The 25,989-nt window shown below is 41.9% G+C and overlaps 2 protein-coding genes across 7 annotated transcripts in view; one reads left to right on the top strand and one right to left on the bottom strand.

Moving 5' to 3' along the window:
* Nucleotides 1-25,989, bottom strand: part of clcn2a (chloride channel, voltage-sensitive 2a) — a 35,208-nt gene that overhangs the window by 7,193 nt on the left and 2,026 nt on the right. The window contains exons 1-15 of one of the 6 annotated variants that reach the window (XM_069511758.1): nucleotides 23,687-24,356; nucleotides 13,092-13,263; nucleotides 8,630-8,761; nucleotides 7,553-7,681; nucleotides 7,041-7,174; nucleotides 6,623-6,712; nucleotides 5,369-5,392; nucleotides 4,513-4,591; nucleotides 3,945-4,070; nucleotides 2,958-3,042; nucleotides 2,507-2,608; nucleotides 2,236-2,320; nucleotides 924-1,079; nucleotides 766-835; nucleotides 131-241 (exon numbers count right to left, since the gene is read on the bottom strand). In XM_069511758.1, the coding sequence (XP_069367859.1) occupies nucleotides 131-241; nucleotides 766-835; nucleotides 924-1,079; nucleotides 2,236-2,320; nucleotides 2,507-2,608; nucleotides 2,958-3,042; nucleotides 3,945-4,070; nucleotides 4,513-4,591; nucleotides 5,369-5,392; nucleotides 6,623-6,712; nucleotides 7,041-7,174; nucleotides 7,553-7,681; nucleotides 8,630-8,761; nucleotides 13,092-13,263; nucleotides 23,687-23,737 (1,546 nt within the window). In that variant the 5' untranslated portion in view covers nucleotides 23,738-24,356. Of the gene's footprint in view, nucleotides 1-130; nucleotides 242-765; nucleotides 836-923; nucleotides 1,080-2,235; nucleotides 2,339-2,506; nucleotides 2,609-2,957; nucleotides 3,043-3,944; nucleotides 4,071-4,512; nucleotides 4,592-5,368; nucleotides 5,393-6,622; nucleotides 6,713-7,040; nucleotides 7,175-7,552; nucleotides 7,682-8,629; nucleotides 8,762-13,091; nucleotides 13,264-23,686; nucleotides 24,357-25,989 lie in introns of those variants that run through there. The other 5 variants (XM_069511755.1, XM_069511756.1, XM_069511759.1 and 2 more) reach the window with 5 other exon arrangements.
* Nucleotides 13,547-15,967, top strand: LOC109640155 (zona pellucida sperm-binding protein 4-like). Its single transcript, XM_069511764.1, has 8 exons — nucleotides 13,547-13,859; nucleotides 13,957-14,144; nucleotides 14,672-14,769; nucleotides 14,844-15,001; nucleotides 15,082-15,274; nucleotides 15,358-15,505; nucleotides 15,593-15,668; nucleotides 15,810-15,967. The coding sequence occupies exons 1-8, from the start codon at nucleotides 13,583-13,585 to the stop codon at nucleotides 15,917-15,919; spliced, it is 1,248 nt and encodes a 415-aa protein (XP_069367865.1). The 5' UTR covers nucleotides 13,547-13,582; the 3' UTR covers nucleotides 15,920-15,967.

Raw genomic sequence — 25,989 nt, 5'->3', positions numbered from 1 at the left:
CTGCAGCGATATCAATCACACCGAAGAGAGGAAGAGTGAAAAGTGGTGGGAAAATTAGTTATGAAGGTAAATTAGGCATGAAATGGACTAAAGTACAGTGTGCAAAGAAAGCTGTTATAAAGCAACTCACCAACTACAGCATAACCGCCAGGAACTATAGGATACACGCTGCCGTCAGCATGTATGCCATCAGGAAACATGGTTGCCATGATCTCTCCAACAAGTCTGCCAAACGCTGCACCTGTCCGTCACACATTGACACAGCAAAGGCTCTGATCACTTCTATAGTCTATCAGTTGCTATATTACTGCCCTAATTTTGTGTGATCTTCAAACTGCTTTTACTTGTTTCCTATTGTTTGCCTTCAATTCTTAAATTAATATTTGGGAAAGCGCTTTGTGTGTTTTGAAATGTGCTACATCAATAGAGTTCATTATTATTTAAGATAAGATAAAATTATCCTTTATTAGTCTAGGGAAATTGGCTTTGTTGCAGCAGCAAAGAGGACTGTCCAATAATTAGACATCAGTAATAAAACATGTCAAAAGTAATAAATAAGTAAACATGCAATATAAACACTAGGAAATATAACATGATGAATAGTATAAATATAATATAAACAGAATATATACAGTGTGAGCATAATGTACTAGACTATTTACCATTGAATTTCACTTATAGGAATGAGTATTGCACAGCAAAAATGAATGAGTGAGTTTTCAGGGGTTCTAACAGCCGCAGAAGAAATCATAGATCTTTATTCACCAATAAGAAAAACGGGCATGAAGGCCCCACATGGAACAGGCATGGTGGTGGCCACGGCTGACATCCAGAACTGAGACAGACAGAGAAGAAAGTTTGTTTGAGAAACCATCTAAATCAAATCGTCATCATCAGACTGCTACATGTTCCAGACAGCCTACCTTCATGATGATGAAGAGGATGAGTGTGATGAAGACGTTGACCTGTGGGTGTTTCCAGGCGTGGTGGTGGCTGATGTAGTCGAACTCTTCGGCCACACCCTGACGGCACCACGTGCGGTTGTCGAACAGTGCCACCAGAGACTCGTGCTGCGTCAGCTGACCGATCAACAATGAGGAAAAATGTTTGTTTCTCACATCCTCACACCTGACATATGTAGGAGGCTCCGTTGGTCACACATTGGTTGGTCTGGTGGGATCCACATCTTCCTGGAAATCCCTGATGCCAAAAATGTCTTGTGCACCTGATATGTTTGATACTTGGTAATAAGTTCTAGTTATTTATATTGTTTACATTTTATAAATTGACTCAATGTTCTTTACTTGAAAAGGTATTTATGATACTGGGTGGAATATTGTGGAGGAATAAAATATGATGGCTTGAATTTAATGAGTAAGAATGACCTTTGTCATTTTCAACCAACAAACTAACTTACTAACTAATCACTTTGGTATAATGTTGGGTTTTATATTTGTAATTTCCTCTTGCAGGCAAAAAAAAAAGCTAATCATGCTAGCAGTCTGCTGGCATTTGTCTGAGCTTAATTCTAACACTGTTGTGCTAACATGATCCCAGTCACATTGTTAACATGATATAAAGCATGTATGGATGCCCAAGAATCTCAATCGCCCCCTGGTGGCAGGTCATAAATCCTGGGATGGGACATGGGCCATACCAAAAAGTCAAAGTGCCCATCAAATACATTTTTCCAAAGATGGTTTCTGTCACTTTGGGTACTTCTTATCACACTGGTGTTGGTTCAATTGCTCATTTTTTTAGTTTTGGTTAGTTATTCAATGCTATAAAAATGGGGCGAAACGTGTGACGATTGAAAGCTGAGGCTGACTCATGATTGGTTTAGGATGTGTATCGATGGGACCTCGTTACTGCGGCTACTGCGCAGACTCTCGCTCCAAATGTGCAAGATGGCGGCATTCGAATCCAGAATATTTAAGCTTAAATTTCAGGATTGTGGGAGAAAGTCGAAACGTCTTCTTATACAGTCTATGGTTAAAACTATTAAGATACATTTTATTTTAACTTGTTTTAAACATGTGAATCTCCAGGATCTGCACACACTCTGCAGAGAACTTCGTCTTAATTATAATAACCCATCATAAAACATGAAAGCTTTGGAAGCAGGAACAAAAAACTGACCCACAGCCTGACACTGACTCACTTCATTTAAAGATAACATCGATCGTTCAGCAACAATAGAGACATAGTCTCAGGAGTGTGAAAGTATATTCTCACCTGTCCAGCCATGAACTGCCCGAAGCCTGGAGGGAACGTGAGTGTGGAGATGAGCAGGGTGACAAGTGCAGGATACACCAGACGCCTGACAGGAAGAGAGGGACTGCAGGGTCATTAATGGGTGCGCTTGTCACTCTGTATGTGCATGTTTGATTTCTGGTTGGTGAGGATGAAGAGGCGAAATACAGCTCCCTGTGATGTGGAGGAGTTTCAGCCAAGTGTTTTGGTAGTGAAGTGTAAAGGATTATAACGTGAGGGATCAGATACTCACTTCCTCAGCAAGAACTTGTTAATTGTCTTCTGTTTCCTCATGCACTCTACAATCAGCCGGTTCAGGTAGACAAACAGAGCACCACCAAAACCACAGGCAATCCTACAAACAGACAAAGACACTCCTGTTGGGTCTGTTTAGCGTGAAGCAGACGCAGAGAATCCTGGGCTGAAACACAGATTCAGCTTTGACTCATCTGAGACAGGAAGCCAACAGATGTTTACTTGTTCAATCTATTAAAGCATTTTGGCATAACACACATCAAATCTGCCACATGGTGATCTGTATACAGGCTCCACCTATAATCAGTAGAGAAAAAACATCATTGAACAAAAATCCCCCTTCAGTCTCTCAATAGGTACGGGTGAGAGCTCAGATTCCCTCGTTTACTGAGGCTCCAACTGCTCTGGGATCAGTTTAACATTGTGTCAGATAGGAAAAACACACTCACCCGAGGATGGCGAACGCTGGCAGCTCCTGAAGGTCGAACGGGAAGTCCAGACGGAAGCGGGTCTTAAAGAGAGCAGTGATGGTCTCTGAGGAAAAGGAAGATTAGGCCTCATTCACCAACCATTCCTGCTCATGCAAAATTATCACCTATTGTGTTTTCTTGAATAATAATAGGATTTAAATTTCTACAATATTTTGTCATTTACTATATTTTTCTGGTATGTGGTTCTACATACAGGGGGTGAAGTACGTATTGAACATGTCACCATTTTTCTCACTAAATATATTGCTGTTGGTGCTATTGACCTGACATTTTCACCAGATGTTGGTAACAACCCAAGTAATCCATACAAACAAAGAAACCCAGACAAATGAGCTCAGGAATCAAGTTATGTGTAATAATGTGAAATGACACAGGGAAAAAGTATTGAACACATGAAGAAAGGGGGGTTCAAAAAGGCATGGACAGCCAAGACAACAGCTGAAATCTATCAGTGATTAAAAAGCAATCCAGCCCCTTGTCAGTGCAAATTAATATCAGATGGTTCAGTCCCAACTGATGGCCTACAAAAAGGTCTCATTGCCAAGGTGTCACACAAGACACATCTAATGATGGGTAAAAGCAAAGAGCTGTCTCAAGACCTTCACAACCTAATTGTTGCAAAACATAACGATGGCATTGGTTACAGGCGCATTTCTAAGCTTCTGAATGTTCCAGTGAGCGCTGTCGGGGCCATAATACGGAAGTGATATTGACTATATGATATTGACTCTTGTTCCATTTAAGGAATTGATGATATAAAATGTGATGAAACTACAATTTTCCTTCATGCAATATTTCCTAAATTGTATTGGATCTAAACATGAGATCTTTACTGTCATTGTTTTAAACAACAGAAAACACACAGTGACAGAGGTAAAGTCACAAACACAACAATACATCATTAAAAAGTTGAATAAACGCAGCTGGTATTTCCCCATGTTTTACCTTCCTCCTGATTCCACACGGCCAGCACTCTGAATATGAAGGCACTGAAGGTGGCAGCGAAGAAGCCCCTCCAGTAGTTCCTCACGGCGAAAAACGTTGATGTTACCTCAATACTGAACAGCACCCCTGTAACACATAAATCACAAGTATTTCTTAAGAACAATTCGATCACATATCTTAAAAAACATCCCTGTAGAGCATAACGGTTAAAAATATATAAAGTGTCTGAACACCACAGGGACCCCTTACACATTATTTTCACACTGTCATTTGATTCATTGTCTTTATAAAACCATTGATTTGATTTAAGATACCTTGATGTGGACTCTGATCATCTAAAATCTATGGGAATCATCCTTTGACCTCAATATTCATGTGCAATGTTACTTCAATCTTACCAATAGTTACACAGTATGTTGCTCTGAATCAGCGTTAGACTGAGGCACTGATGAAGACTGGCACCATCTGGTGCTGGTAGGGTAAATATTCTCCTCATCTAATTAGCTCCCATAATTATCTACCATAATCAGATACCATTCAATCAGTGGCACTGGCCATGTTGTCTTACCTCCAATAGGGGCAGCAAAGCAGCAGCCCACGCCCACTGCACAGGCAGCCGAGAGCATCTCCGTGTTCCTCAACTCGTTCTGTCCAAACACAGACAAACACACACACACATACAGACAGAATAGAGCTGTGCATAACAAAAGCCACACACACACACACACACACGTTCGTGCACACACTCTTGTACTTCTATCTTAGTGAGGACACTCAGCCTGCCCTTTCCTCTAACCTTAACCATCACGACTAAATGTCTAAACCTAGACCATAGCCTAATGTAATAAATTATAAACACCCCAGAGTGTTTGTTTTAATCTTGATATGAACAGACACAACAGAACTTATTTTAAGGTCACGTATGGTGCCCATTTTCCCGTGCCCCTCGCAGCAAACTAAAGGTTAACACAGGCTAAAATGTCCTGAAATTCCAAAAATGTCCTCACTCTGTAAGGTCTAGTCTCAAAATGGTCCTCAGAAATGTATAAGTACAAGTGCACACATACACACAAATGCATCCCGACAGGTATGCATGTGCAAACGCCACAGACAAATATACAACAGAGTCAAAGTCACAGATCCTTTCACCTTCGATGAGATCACACATGTGAACACGTGAACGGTGTAAAACGGGAGGCCGTGATTGAAAACACTGATTGAGAATCATGGAATGAGATGTTTGCACTGAAGTGAAGGCAACACAGATCGATGCCTCGCTGCGGCGGTTCACTGAACAGGATCAAACACAGCGCGGACAAATGGAAAGGCATCGGTTTCTCTCAGCTGATCTGAAATGGGCAGCGTGGATTATTAATGCTGATGGAATTGACAATAAAGAAACTATCTGATTCATGCAGTCGTACCTTGCTTCCCCCAAAGGGCTCTTCCTTTAGCAGTAAAATTGAAACACAAAAAAAGAGAAATATGTGTGAGTGCCATCTGTGCGAGTGGAGAGGTTACCTTTTTTTTTTTTCCCATTCATCCTCCTCCTGGAAGCCATCCAGCTCATTATTCAAACTGCACAAAATCAAACAAGCAGCGAATGAGCGTAGGCAAACACAGTGTCTTAATTCCACAGTGCACTAAATTAACATGCTCCCAGACTGATCATATTTAATGGCTGTTGTCGACCCCTGGACGATTAAGAGTCTTTCTATCTGTGCTGACATTTTTTTTCCTCCTCCAAGTCTCTGAAGTGTGTCTGCCTCCGTTACTGATGGTGGAGAGAAGGAGAACTAAGAGACGTGCAGCTCGCAGTCCAGTGCAGGAAGAGACAGGAGGCCACGGTGAGGGGTTTCACATGAGTGGAGGCGAGAGTGTGTCCTGGAGAGATTTTATGAAACAACCAATTAAAAGTCCAGATCAAGCGGATTTTAGTGTGTTTTCATGGGAGTTTTTTTTCCTTCTGTCGTTGTATGGTAATCAATAGGACTAGAAACCTGTATCTACCACCAGCTTATACTGAGATAACATAATGTGGCCTTAGGTGTAAGGCTTGTTTGAATTTAATGGGACCGTTGGGCCTTGGCAGAGGTATGTGCTCTAATGAGAGCCATTCTAGTTGTTTATTGATTTATTTTTTCTAAAACACAGACCTGACATAGATCTTAGAAATGTTCTCATCTCCATTCATTAACACTAAGATTTCCAGTCCTTCAAGTAAAATCATCGTTAGAAAACCATCATTTGGCACATGATGCATTAAAGGCCTGATGATCAAAGACGCGCTAAGCATTAGAAAGGTCTCCAGGTTGATCCTCACATTAATGATGGTTAATGAGGTGGTCCCTAACCATCAGCTGGTCCAGTGGAGCAGTTGGTCAGTGACCAACAGATCCAACTGCGGCCGTCCTCATGAACTGAGGATGTTTGTGAAAGAGGGAGCACTGGTCCTGAAAACAACCTCTGCCATGTGAGGGGCACAAGTATAATACACAAGTAAATGAGGCACAATATTCATAGTAAAAATCAATGCGGTTTACATTAAGAAAAGAAAGATTTCATCATTTATCTGAGAGAGAACATTCAGGTGCATCAGTGAATATCCTCAAAGCTCAGTAACTCAAACAAGTTGGAATTTGTGCATGTGTGTCTGAGAGTCCTTTAAATGTGGTTACCATTTTCATCATGTAAATCCCTCCGAAAAGAGCGGCCATGAATTTGCTGAGGAGAGCGGCACACAGGCTGGCGACGTGAACGAAGGGTCCCTGAGAGGGAGGACGGAGTGTTAACAGGATATGACTGAAGGTACATTTAGTGCTACGTGAACCTCAAGTTCAGCGGCACTATTCTAAAACTATGCAAGATTAAACCCCGCTCAGTCAGTTCCAACAACTTTACTATGCTCCCAAATGGCAAATGCAAGCAGTAAATCACTTTTTTATTTTTGCCGCTACGACTTTAACGTTGCAAGAAGATTTTTATTACCTCCTGATGGGAAACTTCCAAAACTGTCAAGCTATCTGTCTTATGTAATTTGTGCAGCCAAGAGGACTGTGGAGATATTGGAGGAGATTAAAGACAAAAACAGTCTACCTCCTTCCCCAGGGGCATCCCGCTGCCCAGGGCGCAGGTCAGGCCGATGACTTTGGCCACAAACGTTTTAAAGGTCAGATACTCCTTCAGGACCACCCCCCTCAGTATTGTCTTCATCTCAGGAATGCCTGAACCTGCGAGAGGAAGAAACAAAGGAGATGCCAGGCGCGATGATGGAGTGGGGAGAAAAGAAGAGATGAAAAAGACCAATTACAAAGAGAGAGAGGGATGAGTAGAATAAATGAAGAGCAGGAGGGGGTGTGAGGGGAAAAGCTGATTGATATTCATGCAGCTGTCTGTATGCACATCTCATCAGAGGTATATTTTATGGATTTGCTGCAGACGTGACCCCGAAGAAACGTACAGCACATGTCCTTGGAAGCCTTATGGTGCAATGTAGGACCAATTACATTATTCAAACACAGATATATGACCAGGAATTAGAGATATGAATACATATGTTTGTGCAGATAAATTTTGTGTGTGTGTGTGTGTGTGTGTGTGTGTCTTACCCACAGCCTGAGGCGCGAGGATCTGTGTGAACCCCGCGGAGAAAGTGATGAGCACTACAGGGTAGGTGACCCAGGCGATGTATTGCAGAAGCATGTTACTGTCCAGTCCACCATACATCCACTTCTGTGCTGCACATACACACATTTAAGTCACTTCATCACACAGTTACAGTTTAATTCCCAGTTCCCACATTTGCCAGATTCACGTGATTTTCTCCATCACTTCTTTGTACTCTCTGCTTTATTCATACTGCTCTATCCTCATTCAGTATTTGGTCAATTCCAGAAATGTCTGTCTGTCTGTATGTGGCTTGCATACTTTGAGTACCATTCATTTTATGTGCTTCACACTTGTGCATGTGTATTGTTGAGATTTGGACACGTGAAACATTCAATGTTAATGAAATTAGAATAAACAGGTGACCAGCACTCTGTAGCAGCACCGGTTGGGATTCATCAGTGCAAGTGTCGCCTGTACTTGCCGCTCAGATACTGCAGGTCACTTTTACTGTTTCAGAAAGAAAGCTGAAACCAGCATTACCACAGGCGAAACAACAGCCCATTCAAAACAGGCCTGTTTATAACGAGCAGTTCACTCGTTTTTATCAAAGAGAGGAAGAGGAGAAAGAAAGGTGAAGAAAATTGGGAATTAGGAAAAAAGTGGAAATTACTCAATATTGTTTTTAAATAGACAAATAACCATGATGAAAAAAACAACTTGAAACTTAAATATAAAAATGTAGGTAGGTACAATTTGCTTTTAAAACCCAAAATCTCAGCATAGAGATAATTGATTATCACTGCTGAAATTGGTACATGTATAAAAACTGTTATGAATTGAATTGATTGATTGCATTATTATTATTCAAGATCCTGATGCAGCATGCCAGTCATACAATGCATGTCAGTGCCTCTTAGATGTTCATTTTAGAACATGGCCTCTCATGGATAAATACTTTGTTCTTTCACAACTTCATTGCCTCTTTGAGAACAGTCTGAAATCCAGACCATCTGTCTCACTAATGCCTCCTTCGCTTGCTCTCGTTCTCTCATTCTGGCTCTCTGTCTCTCTCTTACCTTCTTGGCAGAAGGCAATGGCATAGTCCATGACCCAGCTGACCAGAGCCATGAGCAGCCCCAGCAGAATGAGGAAGATCCAGTCCTCCCCCACCCGGGAGATCAGGAACTTCTGGCAGCGAGACGCACACACTGAGGGCATGGAGACAAGAAAGAGGAGAAGAAGGAAACAAAGAGAAAACTTTCAGAAATTAAACATGAACATGTGATGGGCCGGCAGATAAACGTTAGAGAACGAGCAGTGTCAGAGAGGAAGGAGAAGGGCATAAGTATTTAGGCCAAAGAAGTATACTACACACATAAGCAATTCAAAGTGCTTTATGTGCACACTGCTATGCATTGACTACATCAATCACAAACATAATCTGAGAACACATATGGTACATTTAATTAAAAATGTAGACAGACAAGATAGGGGCAATATGACCATATAGAGTAAATTGTCTGATGTATATTAATAATACATTTCATATTTATATATATAAAATCACCATTCTGTGATAGCTCTCACTTTAATTACACCATTGCAGAATGTCACAGATCAGTGAGCAGGACCGATTTATTTCACACCGGATTCAAATGATTTTTACATCAATATTAAACTGAATTCTTTTTATCTATTAATATTTTCTCAATTATATTATAACAGTATAGTCATTATATCTTCTTCATTATTACGTATATATAGCTTTTTGTATGGCTTCAAACTGAAAAACAAAGTTACCAGAGAAAACCCAGGAAAGAAATGGGGAGAACATACAAACATCACACAGAGAGGCCTTAGTTGGACGGTTCAAACCCAAGACAGTGCAAACCACTGTTCCACCGCACCATGATTGTGCATGAATCCTCCCAATTATTTATGAGGACAAATTAAGACGGGGAAACAATCAATCATCCTCTTGCTTTGTAAATCAGGGGTTGATTAACACAATGAGCAGCGTGCACAGAGATATATTATGTATTTACCAGGCAGAGGCCAGAGGAGGTTATTATGTGGTGAGTATGATGAGAGAAGCATCACTTTATCATCATCCACCTCAAATATGAGAATATGGAGACAAAACATAGCTGGGTCACAGTTATAAATGATACTCTTACATTACAATCCATAACTCTGAGTTGGGTCAGCTAAAAGAAGCATCGCTGGACTCATTTCCTCCCTCCTGTCTGCGGACACTGCCAAACTGCCTGGAATTCACTTCAATATCCAGAGCAGTCATAGATGTGTCAGTCCCCAGAGAAGCTAAAAATGTGCTACTAACACATTTGCTAGATTCATATTTCATAGGAATATCATTTTTTGATAGTCCTGCTTGGAACTCATTTACGTTCGTCATGGAGAAAACTGTCAACTGGGTAAGGGGACAGGAAAGAGAGAGAGACAGGACTACGCATCAGGCGGACTCTGCTGCCTGTCAACTATTCCATAAGCACTGTAAGTTTTACCATAGTAGCCAAATCCATATATAGATTATCTTGTGCAACAGACCTCCAATACATACAAAGTGAGACACATAGAGGTCAAGGTTGAATCGCCTCCAGGTGTTCTTGAGATAGCATGTTCACAAGAAAAGGAACGGACAACACACAAATGTAAAGCCTCCTGTCACTGGCTATCGCCGGAGCAGAGGTGTGAAGGACAGACAGTGCAGTTTTTCTGCAGGATTCAGGGTCCGGGAGAATGCTGGGTCTCTAGAGAGAAGTGGGGCACAATTGCCAAGCCACCTGCTGAATGGCAAGTTGCCACCAGAGAACATGCACGTGCCGACAAACCACTCACACAGTGGACACAGATTTATTTTTTAGAAGTAAATCTGTTCAAATTAGACCAAAAGCCTTCATGATTATTTCAAAGTTCACTGGACATTCCCATGTGAGAGAGGTTGGGAAAAGTCCCATTGTATCCTTCACACACACACACACACACTTTTTGTCTGGCATCTTGCATACTTCTGTGTGCATTTTGGCTCGAGTTCACATCCGCAGGCTCAGTGGCTTTCGCAGATGTCTCCTCATGATCCCGTAATGAAATCACTTTCAATGCCAGGCATTTTCTTCACCTCTGCTCGCCCTGCATTGCATCACCTGACAAACATAACATGTGATGGTGCGAGTACACAAGAGAACGTCAGTAATGAGATCCCAGAGAGACTCTCTTCATGAGCCAAAATAAGCACGAGTGAGGCAGCGGCAGGTTTTTAAGTTCGCAGATCTCAGTCACGACCGGCAGCACAGCCTTTAGCTGCATGTGTAGGCTGCCGTGTTTGAACGCTGCAGCTTCAACTGCTGACGTGAAGTGAGGCACATACTTGTAGTCCATCACCCACAGAGATGCTGTTCCCACACACTGATACACGAAAGGAAAACACTAAAACTCCCACTTCCACCAAACCTAAAAGGTTCTGTCCTCACACATTACCTAACACAAACAACAAAAAGCAGAACCTGTCCGGCCAGAGCGTCAATCTGAAGACGGGCCTAAAAATACAAACACCTCTTGATCTACGAGCACACGCAGCAGGCAGACAGCGAGCAGCAAACACATCACTCTGGCTGGCTCCTGATCTGAGAGTGATTGTTTTAAATGGCTGCCATTACAGCCCGCCAGCGAGCGAGGCTGACCTGATATAGTGTAGCTTTCACCTGTGGTGCAATCGAGCTTTAATCAGATCACTACTAACAAGGGCAGGGAGGCAGAAATGGAAAACCGCCACGCTTACTCACTTGTGTGAAAACAAACAAGTAAAGGCAGAGTCTTTCTCTCTCCTCGTCACATTTCTTAATGTAATGTATTGATTTTTGTATTTAAAAAGAAACTACACACTTAAATGTGTTTTTTTAAACTCTAAACTAAATTATATTAGGATTAGACTGTTCTTAGATACATTAATGCAAACTTTCAGAGTCAACTGTTTGAGGTGTCTCTACGTCATGATACACATATATATTGGCGACTCCAATGATGAAGAAAAGCATTTTTATAGGAGAAATGGACCCGATACTTCTCACTTGATTGAAAACGTCAGTAAACATTTAGTTTCAAGTCTTCATCAATACAGCATGATTTTTATTTTGTAAGTGATGGTCTCATTTAGAGTCAGACAGATGAGGCACCATGTGCATTAGGGCCTGGATGCTCTGATCGCGTCTGTGCCATCCACCGGGTGCAGACGGCAGGTGTAGGTGGGTGTGCAGTGTCCCCGAGCTCTCAATCAGGCCCCACCACCCACTCCTCCAAATATAGTTACTTGTTGGCACTGGACAAAATGCCAAAGTCGAGGCTTTAAAATAGCAGCTCACAAACCAACGTGTTTGTATGGTTTGTTGCCACTTTGGCTAAAACTTGAGCCTCAATTTCTTTATACCTTTAGAAGTATGCTGAAGTACTTATCAGCAGTACTTGTCTGCGCTGTGTACCCACTGATGTATCCTACCGACAACCTAACAGGATTACTTTGATGGAGGAGAGGATTGAAAAACTTAATAATTTTTGGGATTTTTAAGCAGATTTATCATCTTAAATCTGAAAGAAAGACTTTTTTTTTGGTACTTTTGTTAAACTGTTAAACTTAAATGGATAACACGATTCAGCTCAAACCAAAATCCAACACATTTTCTTCCTCTTCTCTAGTCTTCTATAACCAGGCAGTAATTTGGGTTTAATTAATCAGGTTTTCATTTCCATTTATAAGTTTCTTCCACATCAATACAGTGGAAGTGAGGGGGACTTAATATGCAGAACTAACAGCTTTGAAAATTGACATTGACAAAAATATAAAAAAATAATGTCTGTTTTTACCATTGTTGTAACTCATCCCCAGAGCTCACTGTGAATTGTTTTTATTTCTCAAATGTGCATTAATGAAGGTTATGAAGGTCAAAGTGTGAATAAAATAAAGTAATGGTGGATGTGCACACACACACTCACACACACAATCCTACACTCCATTAATGTCGAGTGCATCAGTCTCAAGTGGGACTCTGTTTTCTGGTGCTACTCCCTTATCTGCAGTCGTCATCTGGGAAGACTAGACATAAAATAATCTGACAGTTCAGATCAGAGTTCTGCTCACACAAACAAAAATGCACTCAGAGCAAAGCAAACATCTCTGCACACACACAGGCATGCAAACAATGAGCCACTGGCAGCCAGCAGAGGGGGCTGTCTTGGCCTGACATTGAGACAGCCCTGTTGGCTGGAGGTCATTGCTCACATCAGTCACATTTAATCCTGCTCACATCCCCTCCTGCTCCCGTGTGTCTGCTGTACTTCAGAGACGCTGTGTTTTCACACAACTTTAACACTTGCCGGAGCGCTGCAGTCTGCTGCTACAGGACTACACTCACACCAGATTTGTTCACAGCTTTGGTCTCACCTTCAGGACACGTCTCTGCACCACACAACCTGCACCCTGCAAGTACACTAAAGATGAGGGGTTGTTACACGAGCATCACTTACAATGGCACTTAGCACAGGGGTGTTTCTCATACTCCAGCAGATCTGCAGCACGACTACGAACACTGGTGTTCCTCCGCAGTCCTCCGCCATCCCGCACTCCTCCTCCATCCCGCAGGCGGGCAGCTTCCTCCTTGGCATACACACCCAGCTCCTGGGTGTACCGCCCATACATCTGTGTAAATGAAAAGCAGAATTTAAGGAATGATTCTATACAGGTACAGTGAATGGGAGGCAGCAAAAGACATAATGCAGCAGGTTTGTTTTGGGTCAAGGTAAAGACAATCAGCTTCTGTAAACACAGCTTTGACTCAACAGTCTTTTCTCAGATAGATGAGCAGACAATGAGTTCCACCTGTCAGCCCACAGCTGATTAGCTCTACAGGGCTGCCACACGATTGGCTCCTAATGACGAGAGGCAGCAAGCCTCACTCATCAGTCGGGTACAAAAGCCTGTGTCTGAACGTGTTGCTGCAGTTCTGGTCAACACCAACATGGAGCTTTTCAAGAGTCTGTTTGGTGTGGTTGTTGTGTTGGTTTGGGATGTTACTGCCCAGGGTTACTGGACACCACTTCAGCAGCAGCATCAGTCTCATTTTCTGTCTCTGCTGCCTCAGCAGCAAAAGGTTCCTCCAAACACTGCTCCCTCTGACAAGTGCCAGGTGGAGGATAGTAAGAAGATTCAGTGTGGGAATCCAGACATTGAAGCCGTGCAGTGTGAGCACATAAACTGTTGCTTTAATGGGCGGCAGTGCTACTATGGGAAAGCAGGTATGTGCAGTTTCTGTTACTCATACAACCACGGCATGGTGAGAGATAAAAACAAACACTAAAAGATAAACGTGGATCTTATTTTCCTCTTTCCCAGTGACCGTGCAGTGCACCAGGGATGGCCAGTTTGTGGTGGTGGTGGCTCGAGATGCCACCTTGCCTCACATAGATGTGGATTCAATCAGCCTATTGGAAAATAACGACCCATCCTGTAACCCTGTAGACTTCACTGCTGCCTTTGCCATCTTCCAGTTCCCTATGACTGCATGTGGTACTACAATTATGGTGTGTGTGGAGAAGAAGTTGGGTTATTGATTTGATGCCGTGGCCTAATGTTTTAGGGATGCAACAGATGATTAGTTCCTTAGGACTCTCAGTGGTGGTTCTACGTATAAGATCCTGCACAAATGAAACTACTCAGTAAAGTGCATACTGCTGCCAAGTCCCAACAGTCACATTAAATGAATTTAGCTGCTTCAGATTGCAGCTCAAAGACCCAGAAGATATCAAAAATCCATGAATTATTCTCTGAGAAATTTGTGAAAATTGGATGCCATTAAAGTAAGGAAATTAAGCTTCTTTCTTAACCAGTGTTTTGTGGAAATCTGAGTTTTTGCATAATCCTACTGACCAACCAGCCAAAGGGTGCAAACAACCTAAAGATACAAAAACTGGAGTGGAACCTTCCTCGCAAACATGTTCCATTAAATGCAAAAAGCAGAAAAAAGAGGCATTTTTACTTGATAAATGACCCAAAAGACATCTCAGTTGTTTTAGTTGCCTACCTTGCTACACTTATCTTTCCACTGCAGGAAGAAGATGGTTACGTGGTGTATGAAAACCACATGTCATCTTCATATGAAGTGGGAGTTGGCCCCAGAGGCTCAATCACCAGGGACAGTCACTTCGAGTGAGTTCATATAAATTATATATATGCGGTGAGGTTGTGTGAGATGTTGGGTAATTGCTCACACTGTCCAACAGGTTGTTGTTCCAGTGTCGCTACTCCGACTCAGCTGTGGAGGCTCTTGTCATGGAGGTGAATGATCTTCCTCCACCTGTGCCAGTGGCTGCTGCTGGACTCCTAAGAGTGGAGCTCAGGCTGGGTAACGGACAGTGTTACTCAAAGGGGTGTGTGGAGGGTGAGTGGTAGAGCTTTAGAACACCTGCGACACAGATACAATTTTTTGTCTGTTTATATTAAAACTGAGCTTGTTTCCAGATAAGGTGGCGTATACTTCATTCTACACTGCAGCTGACTATCCTGTCACTAAAGTGCTGAGGGAACCTGTGTACGTCGAAGTGCACATCCTGGAGCGGTCTGACCCAAACATCATCTTGAACCTGGAGCACTGCTGGGCCACCTCCACTCCTAATCCCAACAGTCTGCCACGATGGGACCTTCTGAATAATGGGTATATTAAAACTCCAACAAATTAGTATTTTAATAAACCTTTCAGCAACTTGGTTTTGTAACATGAGATCTTCTTTGCTCCAGGTGTCCCTACCATGATGACCGTTACTTGACCACAATGGTGCCTGTGGACAGCTCCTCTGGGCTTCAATACCCATCACACTACAAACGTTTCATTATTCAGATGTTTGCATTTGTGGCTCAGGACACCTATACCCCACAGAAAGAAACGGTACAGTTGAACTCATTAACATCAATCAGTAACTTCACTGTAAACCCTGGTTTATTGCTTTAAATATGCCACATTCATGCTTTTTAGGTGTTTATCCACTGTGCATCGGTAGTGTGTTATCCCAGCAGCACCCAGTCTTGTGAACAGCCATGCCACCGACAACGTGAGTAAAGATGATTATAGTGGCAGTGAGTGGAAAGCAAATCCTTGAAACCAGAATGTTTTATAAAATGTATCTTTAAGCATGATTGAAAAGATACACAAATCCAAAGTGACGGTTGCAATTTCCTTTCTACTCTTGCAGGGAGAGCTGTGGGGAGCAGAGTTTCCTCAGACCAGAGGGCTGTCGTCTCGAGCAGAGAAGTGATTCTGACTGAGGAGGCAAAATCTGCTCCAGTACCAAATCTAAGATGACTGTCCACTAGTGTCCATGAGTTTTAATAAAAGCTTGTTTGAAGCTCACACGTACAACTGGCTCGTATCTGAAATGGTACTTGAAGGTCACTATACTTTTATTTTATTTTTTTTTCTGCTGAGGCAGCACAACCACTTGACTTTGAGAAGTACCACGGTTTCATTATAATTGGATGCACTGCTTTACGTTTGTACTCTGCGGAAATGTATAAGGGGAAAAAAAAAAAAAGGACATTTGTTAATCCTGGTTATTGGCTGAGAAAAGGAAACCTGCTTCTTGAGAGATGACTTCAACAACAGCTTTACAGCACTGCTGTGGCAGGGGCATGATTCAAACTGTAGTTTTCCTCCTTGAAATCTTTCTAGCACGCCACATTAAGATGAGCGTCACGATTCCTCGAGACTCGGCTCCTTCCTGTTCACCCTCACTTTTTTGATAAATGTCCCTCTAGGTTTCCCTGTGGATGCTACAACTTGCAATATCTCTCCTCTGCTTTGTGCATCACCTCCCTTTTTGTCCACCCCCCCACCCCCTCGTGTTCATTGAGATGGGCATCACGACTCCTCCAGACTCGCTCTTTCTGCTCGCATGAACAGGAGGGCAGACGAAGCGTGGAGCAGCTATATAGGGTTTGGTTCTCATAGACAGTTTAAACAAAAAAAAAAAGAGTCAGGTTTTCTGGTCTCCTTTCACTTACAACCTGTAGGGAAGCATTTTAAGAGAGATGTGATCATAATCACATTCAAGAGGCAGCACTACCTCAGTCTGAGCAACACCGGATCTGTCAGGAGATGTGAGGACATAACAGCTGCGGCTGTGTGGACACTGGTAAACACGTCAGGAGTGGAAAGTAAACAGATTTAATGCTGTCAAAGCAAACTGACAGATGCAGAGTTGACATTTTGCATGTGTGTAATACAAAAGTTTCAGAAAATAAAACTGGACCAATCACGTTGATCTAAGCCCTCAAATCTGTTATTTGACCACATTCTGTATCAAATCAGAAAATTCAGATTTTACTTTATGATAGGTCTTTACAAGCTTCCCTCTTTTTGTTTAAGTGTGCTCTGCTGGTTCACATAGATTAAAACAATAGTATGCAAATTCACTGAACTTTGTTTGCTGAAGTTGTTTCTCCTTCATACTGAAGTGATCTGCAACTACAGCAATTACGAGACTAGATCTTTGTCCCACGTCTCCAAGTAAGTCTTTTCACAGCAGTTATGAACCATTGCTCTGTGTATGTATGTTACATTCTTAAGATGGCTATGAAAATCAAAGGTATTGACAAAAAAAAGTAGTATTTCAGTGTTTAACTGTGCGATGCAAAGACAACACGACCTTCACAACAGGATGATCGGTCTAATTACTGAAAGTCAGCAGGGCATTCAAATGTGCAATAACAGAGTGGAATATACTCCTAATGAATTCTTGATTTTAAGGTTATTTAATGGAAAGGAAAAAGAGCTAGAGCATGCAGAATCTTGATTGCAAGCAACAAATGATTTTACAGATTCAATCATCTTTGAATAAAGATTAATCGCATTTGCACACCACACGTTTATACTGTGCAAATAATTTGCACATTATTTTTGAACCTGTCTCCACTCAATGCAAGCTTTAACATCAATGACGGAATTTCACTGAGTGATATTGCTGCTTTTATTTGTGGGACAAAGGCCTACAATCTTAATCCCATGTTGAAGCAATAGTAATAGAGCAACTTCTCCCTCAGTCCAGGCTGATAGAAAGTTTATTTGTATTTTATTTAAAACATTTGTCTTTCACTCAGTTATTTTTTTTTTTAAATAATGTAATGTAGCTGATTTGATTGTAGGATCAAGAAACTGGTGACACAGCTGTCGAAGAAAAGGAATGAGCCAAATGTGCAGAGCTATCAAATGGGACCTTCGTCATATTAAGTGCTCAAGAAAAACCTATTATCTTTGCGCCAGCTGTTGCTGCAGTTCATCAAACTGTCCATTAAACATTCTGAAATATGTCCTGAGATGGCTGTGGTACAATTTAAGCTCCTGAGCCAAGCAGTGACACTCACCAAGTTCTCAATTCTACAATTTTTCATCCTTTTTTTTCTTTTTGAAAAGCACAAGGACCAGATCGTCATTCCTTGAGGCTGATCCCATCTTTTCTTTTTTTTCTGCTTATAATTTATCTGCTCCATCGCCCCAAAAGTCAGGTGCCTCTGAAATATTTGCTATTTTGTGTTGTTCATTTGCGTTGCCATTAATGTAACTTAATCTGAAAACACTGAAGGAGAGAGTTCTGCTTCATCTGCATCAAAAGAGAATCATTATGGTCATGTTAGTATTTCCTACATTAAATGACCCATATATGTGGACTTCTGATTTCAAACTAGTGAAATACTGCAATGATGGTAACTGGACTACATTTTTATCATCACAAGACTGGTAAAGGAAACTATAACTAAACTTTCCTGAATCTGTATGTGTTGGCAGAGGAACTTTCATGCACCCACACATACAGTATATACTCATGCAAACCCACAACCAGCACCAGACAAACTCCCACTAGGAGCACAAACGGGACCTGTTAGTGTTTCTTTCTTGGGCCTGTGTGAAAGCAATCACTGGCCATCTGGAGCACGGCCCCCTGCGAGAGCAGCAGGTGGGACCCTATGTGTTAAATGTTATTATCTGTAACCAGTTTACCTCCCACATGACCAACTTCTGTATCTGCATTAGTCAGTTTACCTCCCACATCACCGCCCTTTAAACCAGTTCCACTCCTGCCTCCCACTGGTTGCTATTGACTGGTTTTTCATAGACCGTAAAGAGCAGTGTTCCACCTCAGCGCAAAATAGTTTTTCGGATGGAATAAAGTGTATTTACTGAAGTCCATTTGTGTCACAGAGATATTTCAACCCTTGAGCCAAAAGATAATGTTTTTTTGGAGGCAATTGGAGTGAAATAAAATCCGATATTGATAAATCGTCCAACAGATTGGAGATTCAAGACTCTTTATTATATGTACAGTAAATGACTACAATTAATGTTCTGTAAAAACATTTTTCTTATGTTGCTCAAATGTATAATTTTAATCCTGCATTTCATATCATCTTTTTCAACACAAGCACATTTAATTCACCAGCTACTCTACCACAAATTATATCTGACTGTACAGCAGTATTTACTGCGCAGGATCACCCACTGACTTTTTCACAAGAAGAGACTGCCACATGTCCACCAACTTTCTTCTGCGTACGACTCCCCCCCTTTACTGCTTCGTCACTCACTCTGTCACCTTTCTAAGTCAGACCATGTGCAAGCCTAACACCACAGATGAGATAAAAAGTTCTCTATTATTCAGCAATTCCCAAGGCACTGCAGGATAATTTATTCATTGTAAAGAGACAGCAAGGACAAATATTTGACGCTATAATGAAGAAGGCTTGAACATCCAAAACTTTCATCCTTGCTGATTTTTATTAATGCATATTCATAAAATGATTTTAATCTCCCCCTTTTTCTGAAGTGTGTGAGAGTTAAGGGACTGATTGATGCAGAGAGAATGATGGATGTACTAATGTGGCAGTGTGATTATTGCAGTGAATGCAGTGTGTGTGTTGATGAGACTGGGGAAATAACAAAAGGACTAACGCATTTGGGCTAATCCAAGGTTGAACATTGAATTAGAGGAGAAAGTGACAAATTTGACTCATCCCACTTCAGCTTTTCCATGATTCAGAACTTACATGTGCACATACACACAAGCACACACACAAAGCGAAACAAACCTGAAAACCTTTGATGCTCTCAAGAAGACCTGTGCAAAAGTGATGCTTTTACTGACATTTAATTTGGAAGTATTTGGTACCCTACATGTATGTGTATTGCCATTTTGACCAATGCAACTGTAGTTTGTGAAAGAACCCTGTACATCACAGAGAGCAGAGTCTATTTTAAGAGTCAAATGAATTGAGATAGAATTCTTCTGTATGCCATCACTGCAGTGGTCTGTTCTGTGGTGTGCAGGTAACAGCAGTGTTTGGAAGTGACAGGATCTGAAATGGACTCGAGCCAGCCTCTGTGTCAGGGAACGGACAGATTGCTGACAATGAGGAACTAGACCCCCCTGAAGAGACAGCACTTTTATGTGTGTGTGTGTGTGTGCGCAACAGTGACAGAGGGAATAAAAGATGCTGAGATACTAGATATATATATATGTATGCTATTGAATTTCTATTCAAATATCGGAGTTTTCTTCCTGGAGTAGAGGCAATGAATTAAAGCCTAGGTTCTGCTGCACCAAATGCCAACGAGAGGCAACGATAACATTGTCTAATTTTAAGCTCCAGAAATCCTGAAGCATGGTGGAAGTAAACTGCGAACAGCATGCTCATATTTACCATCCCAACTGGTCTGTGGCACGATACACCAAACAATAGAAAAGAGAAGAGAGAGGCAGCAGATCTCACATTGCTGAGTCCAGTTTCTGTGGACAGGGTGCTTGTTCACTGTTGTTCAGGAGACAATCTGTCTGAATTCTGCACAGCACACTCCATGTTGCTTTACAACTCTGATTCTATCATACATACTAATATGCATCCGCTTTTGTTCATAATGCAGAATTAGAAATGAATCAAATGCAGATATTTTGTCTTTTTACCTTCAATTTTTCAGTTGTCTGGCAAATCTATAATCGATACGAGAAATTTGAATTGGGCAAAGCAGCAGATACTATCTCACTGCATGAATATAACACCTTGTCTTGCCCTGCACCACTTTATGTATCTGTGCTTTACATAAAAATGGTGCGGTGGTGTGACTTTAAATATTTATCGACCGCTGACATATGGAAACAGATGCAGAAGAGTGAGAATTGGATCTTGTCAGTGGTGTGTCTTAGTCGTCAGTGCAGCAGGTTGCTCAGAAACAAAACACACAGATGCATTCATCCAGAAAGACCAGCAGCATGTTGTGTGCTGTGGATCGTTTCTGCGGTGCTGCAGTGCCCAATGGTGGGGGAGTGGAAGGTGGGCTGAGGGAAGATGTTGGGTGGCGGCTTTTCCTCTTCAGGTGACTTCGATCCCTGCAGCAGCGGCAGAAAAAAACCCTCAAACCTCCTGCTGCTGGAGGGACATGAACATGCTGTGTCTAACATCTGCTCTAACAGAGACTTTCCACACATTCAATTAACACGTAGGCAGATACAATACGTACGTGTGGGTATGGTACAAACCCTCCTACACGCACATACAGAGGGGTTCAAAAGTCTGAGATCACTTGAATGAGAAATTATACACACACCAGTAATGTAAATGCACTTTCAAGACCCATGGAGCAAACTTGCCCACGCTTCTGAGAAGAGAAAACACGTGCACACACACAAACGCTGTGACACATCCAGACCTCCCACACCTTCTGAAAGCTTTTGAAAGGCTTCAGATGGAGGGCTGCAGCACTTTGACACCAAGTCACCACGAACACTGTCAGCCTCGATCTCTTTTTTTTTTTTCAGTCAATGACAAACTCCTTATCCAAGCTTTACCTGCCCCATCCTTACATCCAGTTCCATGTATTCTCAGGGAAAAAACATTCCTCATCTGCCCTTTGATCTGGATACAGACCAAATTTGAATGGGTTCTACCCTGGCCCATATAAAATCCTTCCACCAAGTTTCTTGGAAATCTATTTGGTTGTTTTTGCATAATCCTGGTTACAAACAAACCAAACAACCAACAAACAGACAGACAGGTGAAAACATAACCTCATGCTGGAGATAATTAAGTCCTGAGTTCATACACACTCCTTTGTCCATGAAAGTCTCAATGGCTATAAATAGCTTGTTTATTCCCTGTTTCACTGAGGTCACTGTGAAATGCTTTCTATGAAATCTCCAATAGATCTGTTTGAAACATTCATTACACAATACATGAATGGATCTCATCTGCACGTTGAATTGTATTCTTTAGGGGAGATTTTCCACAGTAGGAAATGTAATCATTTCATTTGCAAAGTAATTATATCAATTATTCAGTTGTTAGCTCTTTTATGATGTTAAGTTTGATACGTTTATGATACCAACCACATTTCAGTTTATGGATTCTCACAGCAATGCTAGCTGATTATAAAACTCAAGCAGCCATAAATTTTCAGGTTATTTCTGTTCCATTTTCTCAGTAAACGAGACGGTCTATCAGCTGCTGATTCTGTAAAAGGCTTGCTGCCAGAAAAGAACAAAGACTGGAGGGACACTGCATTTTTAACAGCTGAGACGATCATTTCTGCGTTACTCCTTCCTGGAGAAGGTATCAGACAGATCTCTACTTTTTCCTCTATCAACTCCGTGTCATCTGCTTGGTCCTGCTATGTTTCTGCGCTGCCAAAAGAATACCCAGCAAACGATTGACTGAAAAGCCTCTGAATCTTACTGATGGGAAACAAAACACAGAGGATCTTTTTGTCAACAATGGAATCTAATTTTAGACTGTAGCAATGCACCTGCAACCCCCACAAGCCATCATTTATCTCATTTTAGAAAGTTGTGGTTTGATATCTGCTGAATCTTTTCATGTCATTCAGTTTTCTGAAAGGGGAGTACTGTTTCACCTGAGGGGGGGTTTGATGAATCGCACTGCCACTGCTAATTCTTGCATGTGCATTTCAACACACATACACAACTGCATCTATTTTTGGGTAATGGACTGTGATACACAGGGAGTGAATGAAAAAGCCATTGATCTGAGAGCTTTGGTCAGTGGATCAGAGGAGAGGGAGGAGGCAGACAGGGAGTTACAATCCCCAGAGACTCCGACTGCCATTTTACATTACTATTGATCTTTACACTGAGACACACAGCACGGCATTGATTGTCACACACCACTATGAGCAGAGAGACACCTCTGTATCGCACAGGCCCAACACGGTTGCATGTGCACAGCTGAGTGACGGACCGCGCATGTCATCCTACATGTTTTCCTGGACACAAAAAGACATGAACGGAGGACAGGGGATGAGAGTGCAGACACAAACACACACAAATCATGGTGGAAGGACACTTTAATCCATTGACTGACCGTCTGCCTGCCTATCTGCCTGCCTGTCCATATCTGACTATAGATATCCCTGTGTGAAGTACCCCAGGATATCACTGTCACTTCTGCAATGACATGAGTGGGGGAAAACTGGTGCACAAAGCATGTGTGTTCAGAAACGATCCACTTTAAGTTCAGTAAAGGCCGCTCTGGAAAACAGGATGGGCTGAGGGGAGGATGACAGAGGAATACATGAGGAGGCATAAGGAGGAACAAGATCTACGAGAGAAATAGAGGAGATAAGGAAGACAGGACGTGAGCAAAATACACAGAGCTCAGAAAGCAGGGTGAGGATATTAACGTCTTAATAATGACTCCACTTAATTTGATCAGCAGATAGGCAGATACATGCATTTTATTTTCAAGCTGAACAAATTAATCTGACATGGTTTAAAATCTGAAATCTAAATTAAATATGAGGGATGGGAGGCTTAGAGTGATGCAACACCTGTGGATCAAGGGTGGGAGGGATGCTCAATAGCAGTAACTATAAGGGAGCAGGAGAATCAGCCATTAAACACTACACTGATCTATATATATCCTTTAACAAGCTGCACAGACACACAATCTCCTGCTGTCCTCATACAGGACACAGTTGAGCAAGCAGCAGCTGCAGCTCCATCCTACGGCCGGGCAGGAATCCATGACAGCCCCATACATGACTGAAAACCTCATCCACGACCAAACTCACCAAAGTTTGCTGATACTGGAGCGTCCGGTTCTCTGCTTTGTCCTTCACCATTGCTGCAATATCCTCATTTAAGTTGCCCGATGTGAGACTCGCCTCGCCAATTAATCCGTGGAGGAGGATGCAGCATGGCTGCAGGCTGCCATCACATGAGTAACAGGTTCCTTAACATGAGCTCTCCTGAGTGATGCAAAGCGCATGCTGCTGCCTCTGTGAGAGTGTGTGTGCAAGATGAGAGCAGGTACAGCTGGATGTTGCTCTCACAGCAGCTCTGCTGCAGTTTGACTACAAAACACCGCCTCCCTCCTGCACAATCACTGAGCTGCTGTGTCTCTCTGGAGTCGTACTGGACCTGCTGATGTTCCCTGTGCAGACACGCAGAAAGGACTGTCCAGACAAAATCTATTCTTATATTACAATATTTATCATTATTATTTGTAATTAATTTAATTTAATTTAAAGTTTTTCAGATTTTTAACACAGTACAAGAGAATTGATCTATAATTCCGCACATATATGACAATTACACAGTCTGTGTCTAAACGTTACAGCTCCCAAAAGTAAAGTCAAATCAACTCAATCACCACCTGGTGGCTGATGGCAGTTTAGGTCAGAAATCCCACCTGCTCCATGTTAATGGATTGGACATGGACCAAACAACAAATTGAGTGTGCATCAGATACATTTTTCCCAAAGATGGTTTCTGTCATTCTAGGAATTTCTTTTTCTGGTAAACTAGGCTTTAATTCATTTTTTGTTGCTATAAAAACAAGGGTTAAAAAGCTGGACTGAAAGCTGAGACTGACTAGTGATTGGACGAGTGTATGACCTTGCTACAGCGACTCCATTCCCTGATCGCCATTGTGCAAAATGGCAGCGTTCATATCAAGGGTATCTGAGCTTCATTTCTGGAGAGTGGAAGTTGAGATGCCTGGATTGTGTGGATTCAATGGCTCATTACTACTTATTTTTACAGGATAAGTAGATTCCAGTCGGAGTTCATGCAACTGTTGACACAGGTTATGTAGGATACACACCCCCATGACAAATAGACTAAACTTCAAGTGTAAAATATGCAATACCCCTCTAAATGTACAAATGTTTTCTTCCTTTACTCCTTGAATTTACCTAATTATGCAAACTGAACAAGAATGACAGTGACACTGTGATTCTTTCCAGCGTGAAGGCAATACGCACCCTGGCCTTGAGGGGAAAATATAAGTGATTTTTGAGTGATGAACTGTTTGGCTGAGGGATAGCTAAAGAAAATGTAAAGGCTTCAAAGGTCCCCTATTTTACCTTCACAAATTTCTTTGCCTCTCCCATGCAGAAGACAACATCTAGAGGACATCTCACTGGTCCAACACCTCACTAACGCTGTTTTCAGACATGGACTCCACAAAATGTCTGGATAATTGGTTGCAGACACGATCCGGGCTTTGTCTTTCACATATGAAGAACGCAGCAGGGGATTGTCTGAGTCAGACACAGTCACAACAACAGGGAAAATCTCTGGTGCGTTCAGATGAAGGTTGGCGTCTGGGTAGAGCAGCAGGAGGCAAGACATGATGTACAAATTCCGCTGCGTAATTCACATTCATTTTGTTTGCAACACATCAACACTGGCGTTGGCCCTCATCTGCAAAACAGCTCTTGAATCCAGTTGTATTTCCAAGTTGATATAATCTTCGACATCATCTACGTGCATATTTCATCCTGAGATATTTGTATTCTTCTGCTCTCATGCTCATCGTGTGTTACAAACTTAATCGACATGCCCACTCGTTCACTGTGAATTTTCCAGATATTTTCCTACTGTATTCTCACAGGGTCTCATTCTGCAATTTTTTAAGATTCTTTACTTGGGGGCTGGCAGGAAAAACGTTCTCATACACAGCCCCTCTGGAAAATTCAGGAGAGTGTACAGAGTTCATTGCATGTCAAAAAGTAGTTTAAGACAATGAATGTTATTTTTAAAGTTGCGACATCAAGGTTTGTTGCACTTTCAGATAATTTCCTTTCCTCAAATAATACCTTTTAACTGTGTGTTCACCTCTCTGGGCCTTCACTAAAGGCTTTTTGGATGTGCTATCCACTGGCAGTGAAATCTGTTTCACTGAAAGATGCATTGCCAAGTGAGCCTCACACCTGAAAGATAACTCTATTCCAAGGATTCGCTGCTGCTTCTTCAGGAGCCAAACATCCGTCATGTCCACCAATGGACCTTCAGTTGGATGGAAAATTCAGATTGTTTAAATTTTCAGGTGTTCAGGATTTGCTTAGGCCAAAACGATTGATTTATTGCA

This window comes from Paralichthys olivaceus, chromosome 16 (assembly GCF_024713975.1).
Source record: "Paralichthys olivaceus isolate ysfri-2021 chromosome 16, ASM2471397v2, whole genome shotgun sequence".
In the NCBI taxonomy this organism is placed as follows: domain Eukaryota; kingdom Metazoa; phylum Chordata; class Actinopteri; order Pleuronectiformes; family Paralichthyidae; genus Paralichthys; species Paralichthys olivaceus.
The sequence above is the reverse complement of the archived record's forward strand: the minus strand, read 5'-3'. Positions and strand labels throughout refer to the sequence as shown.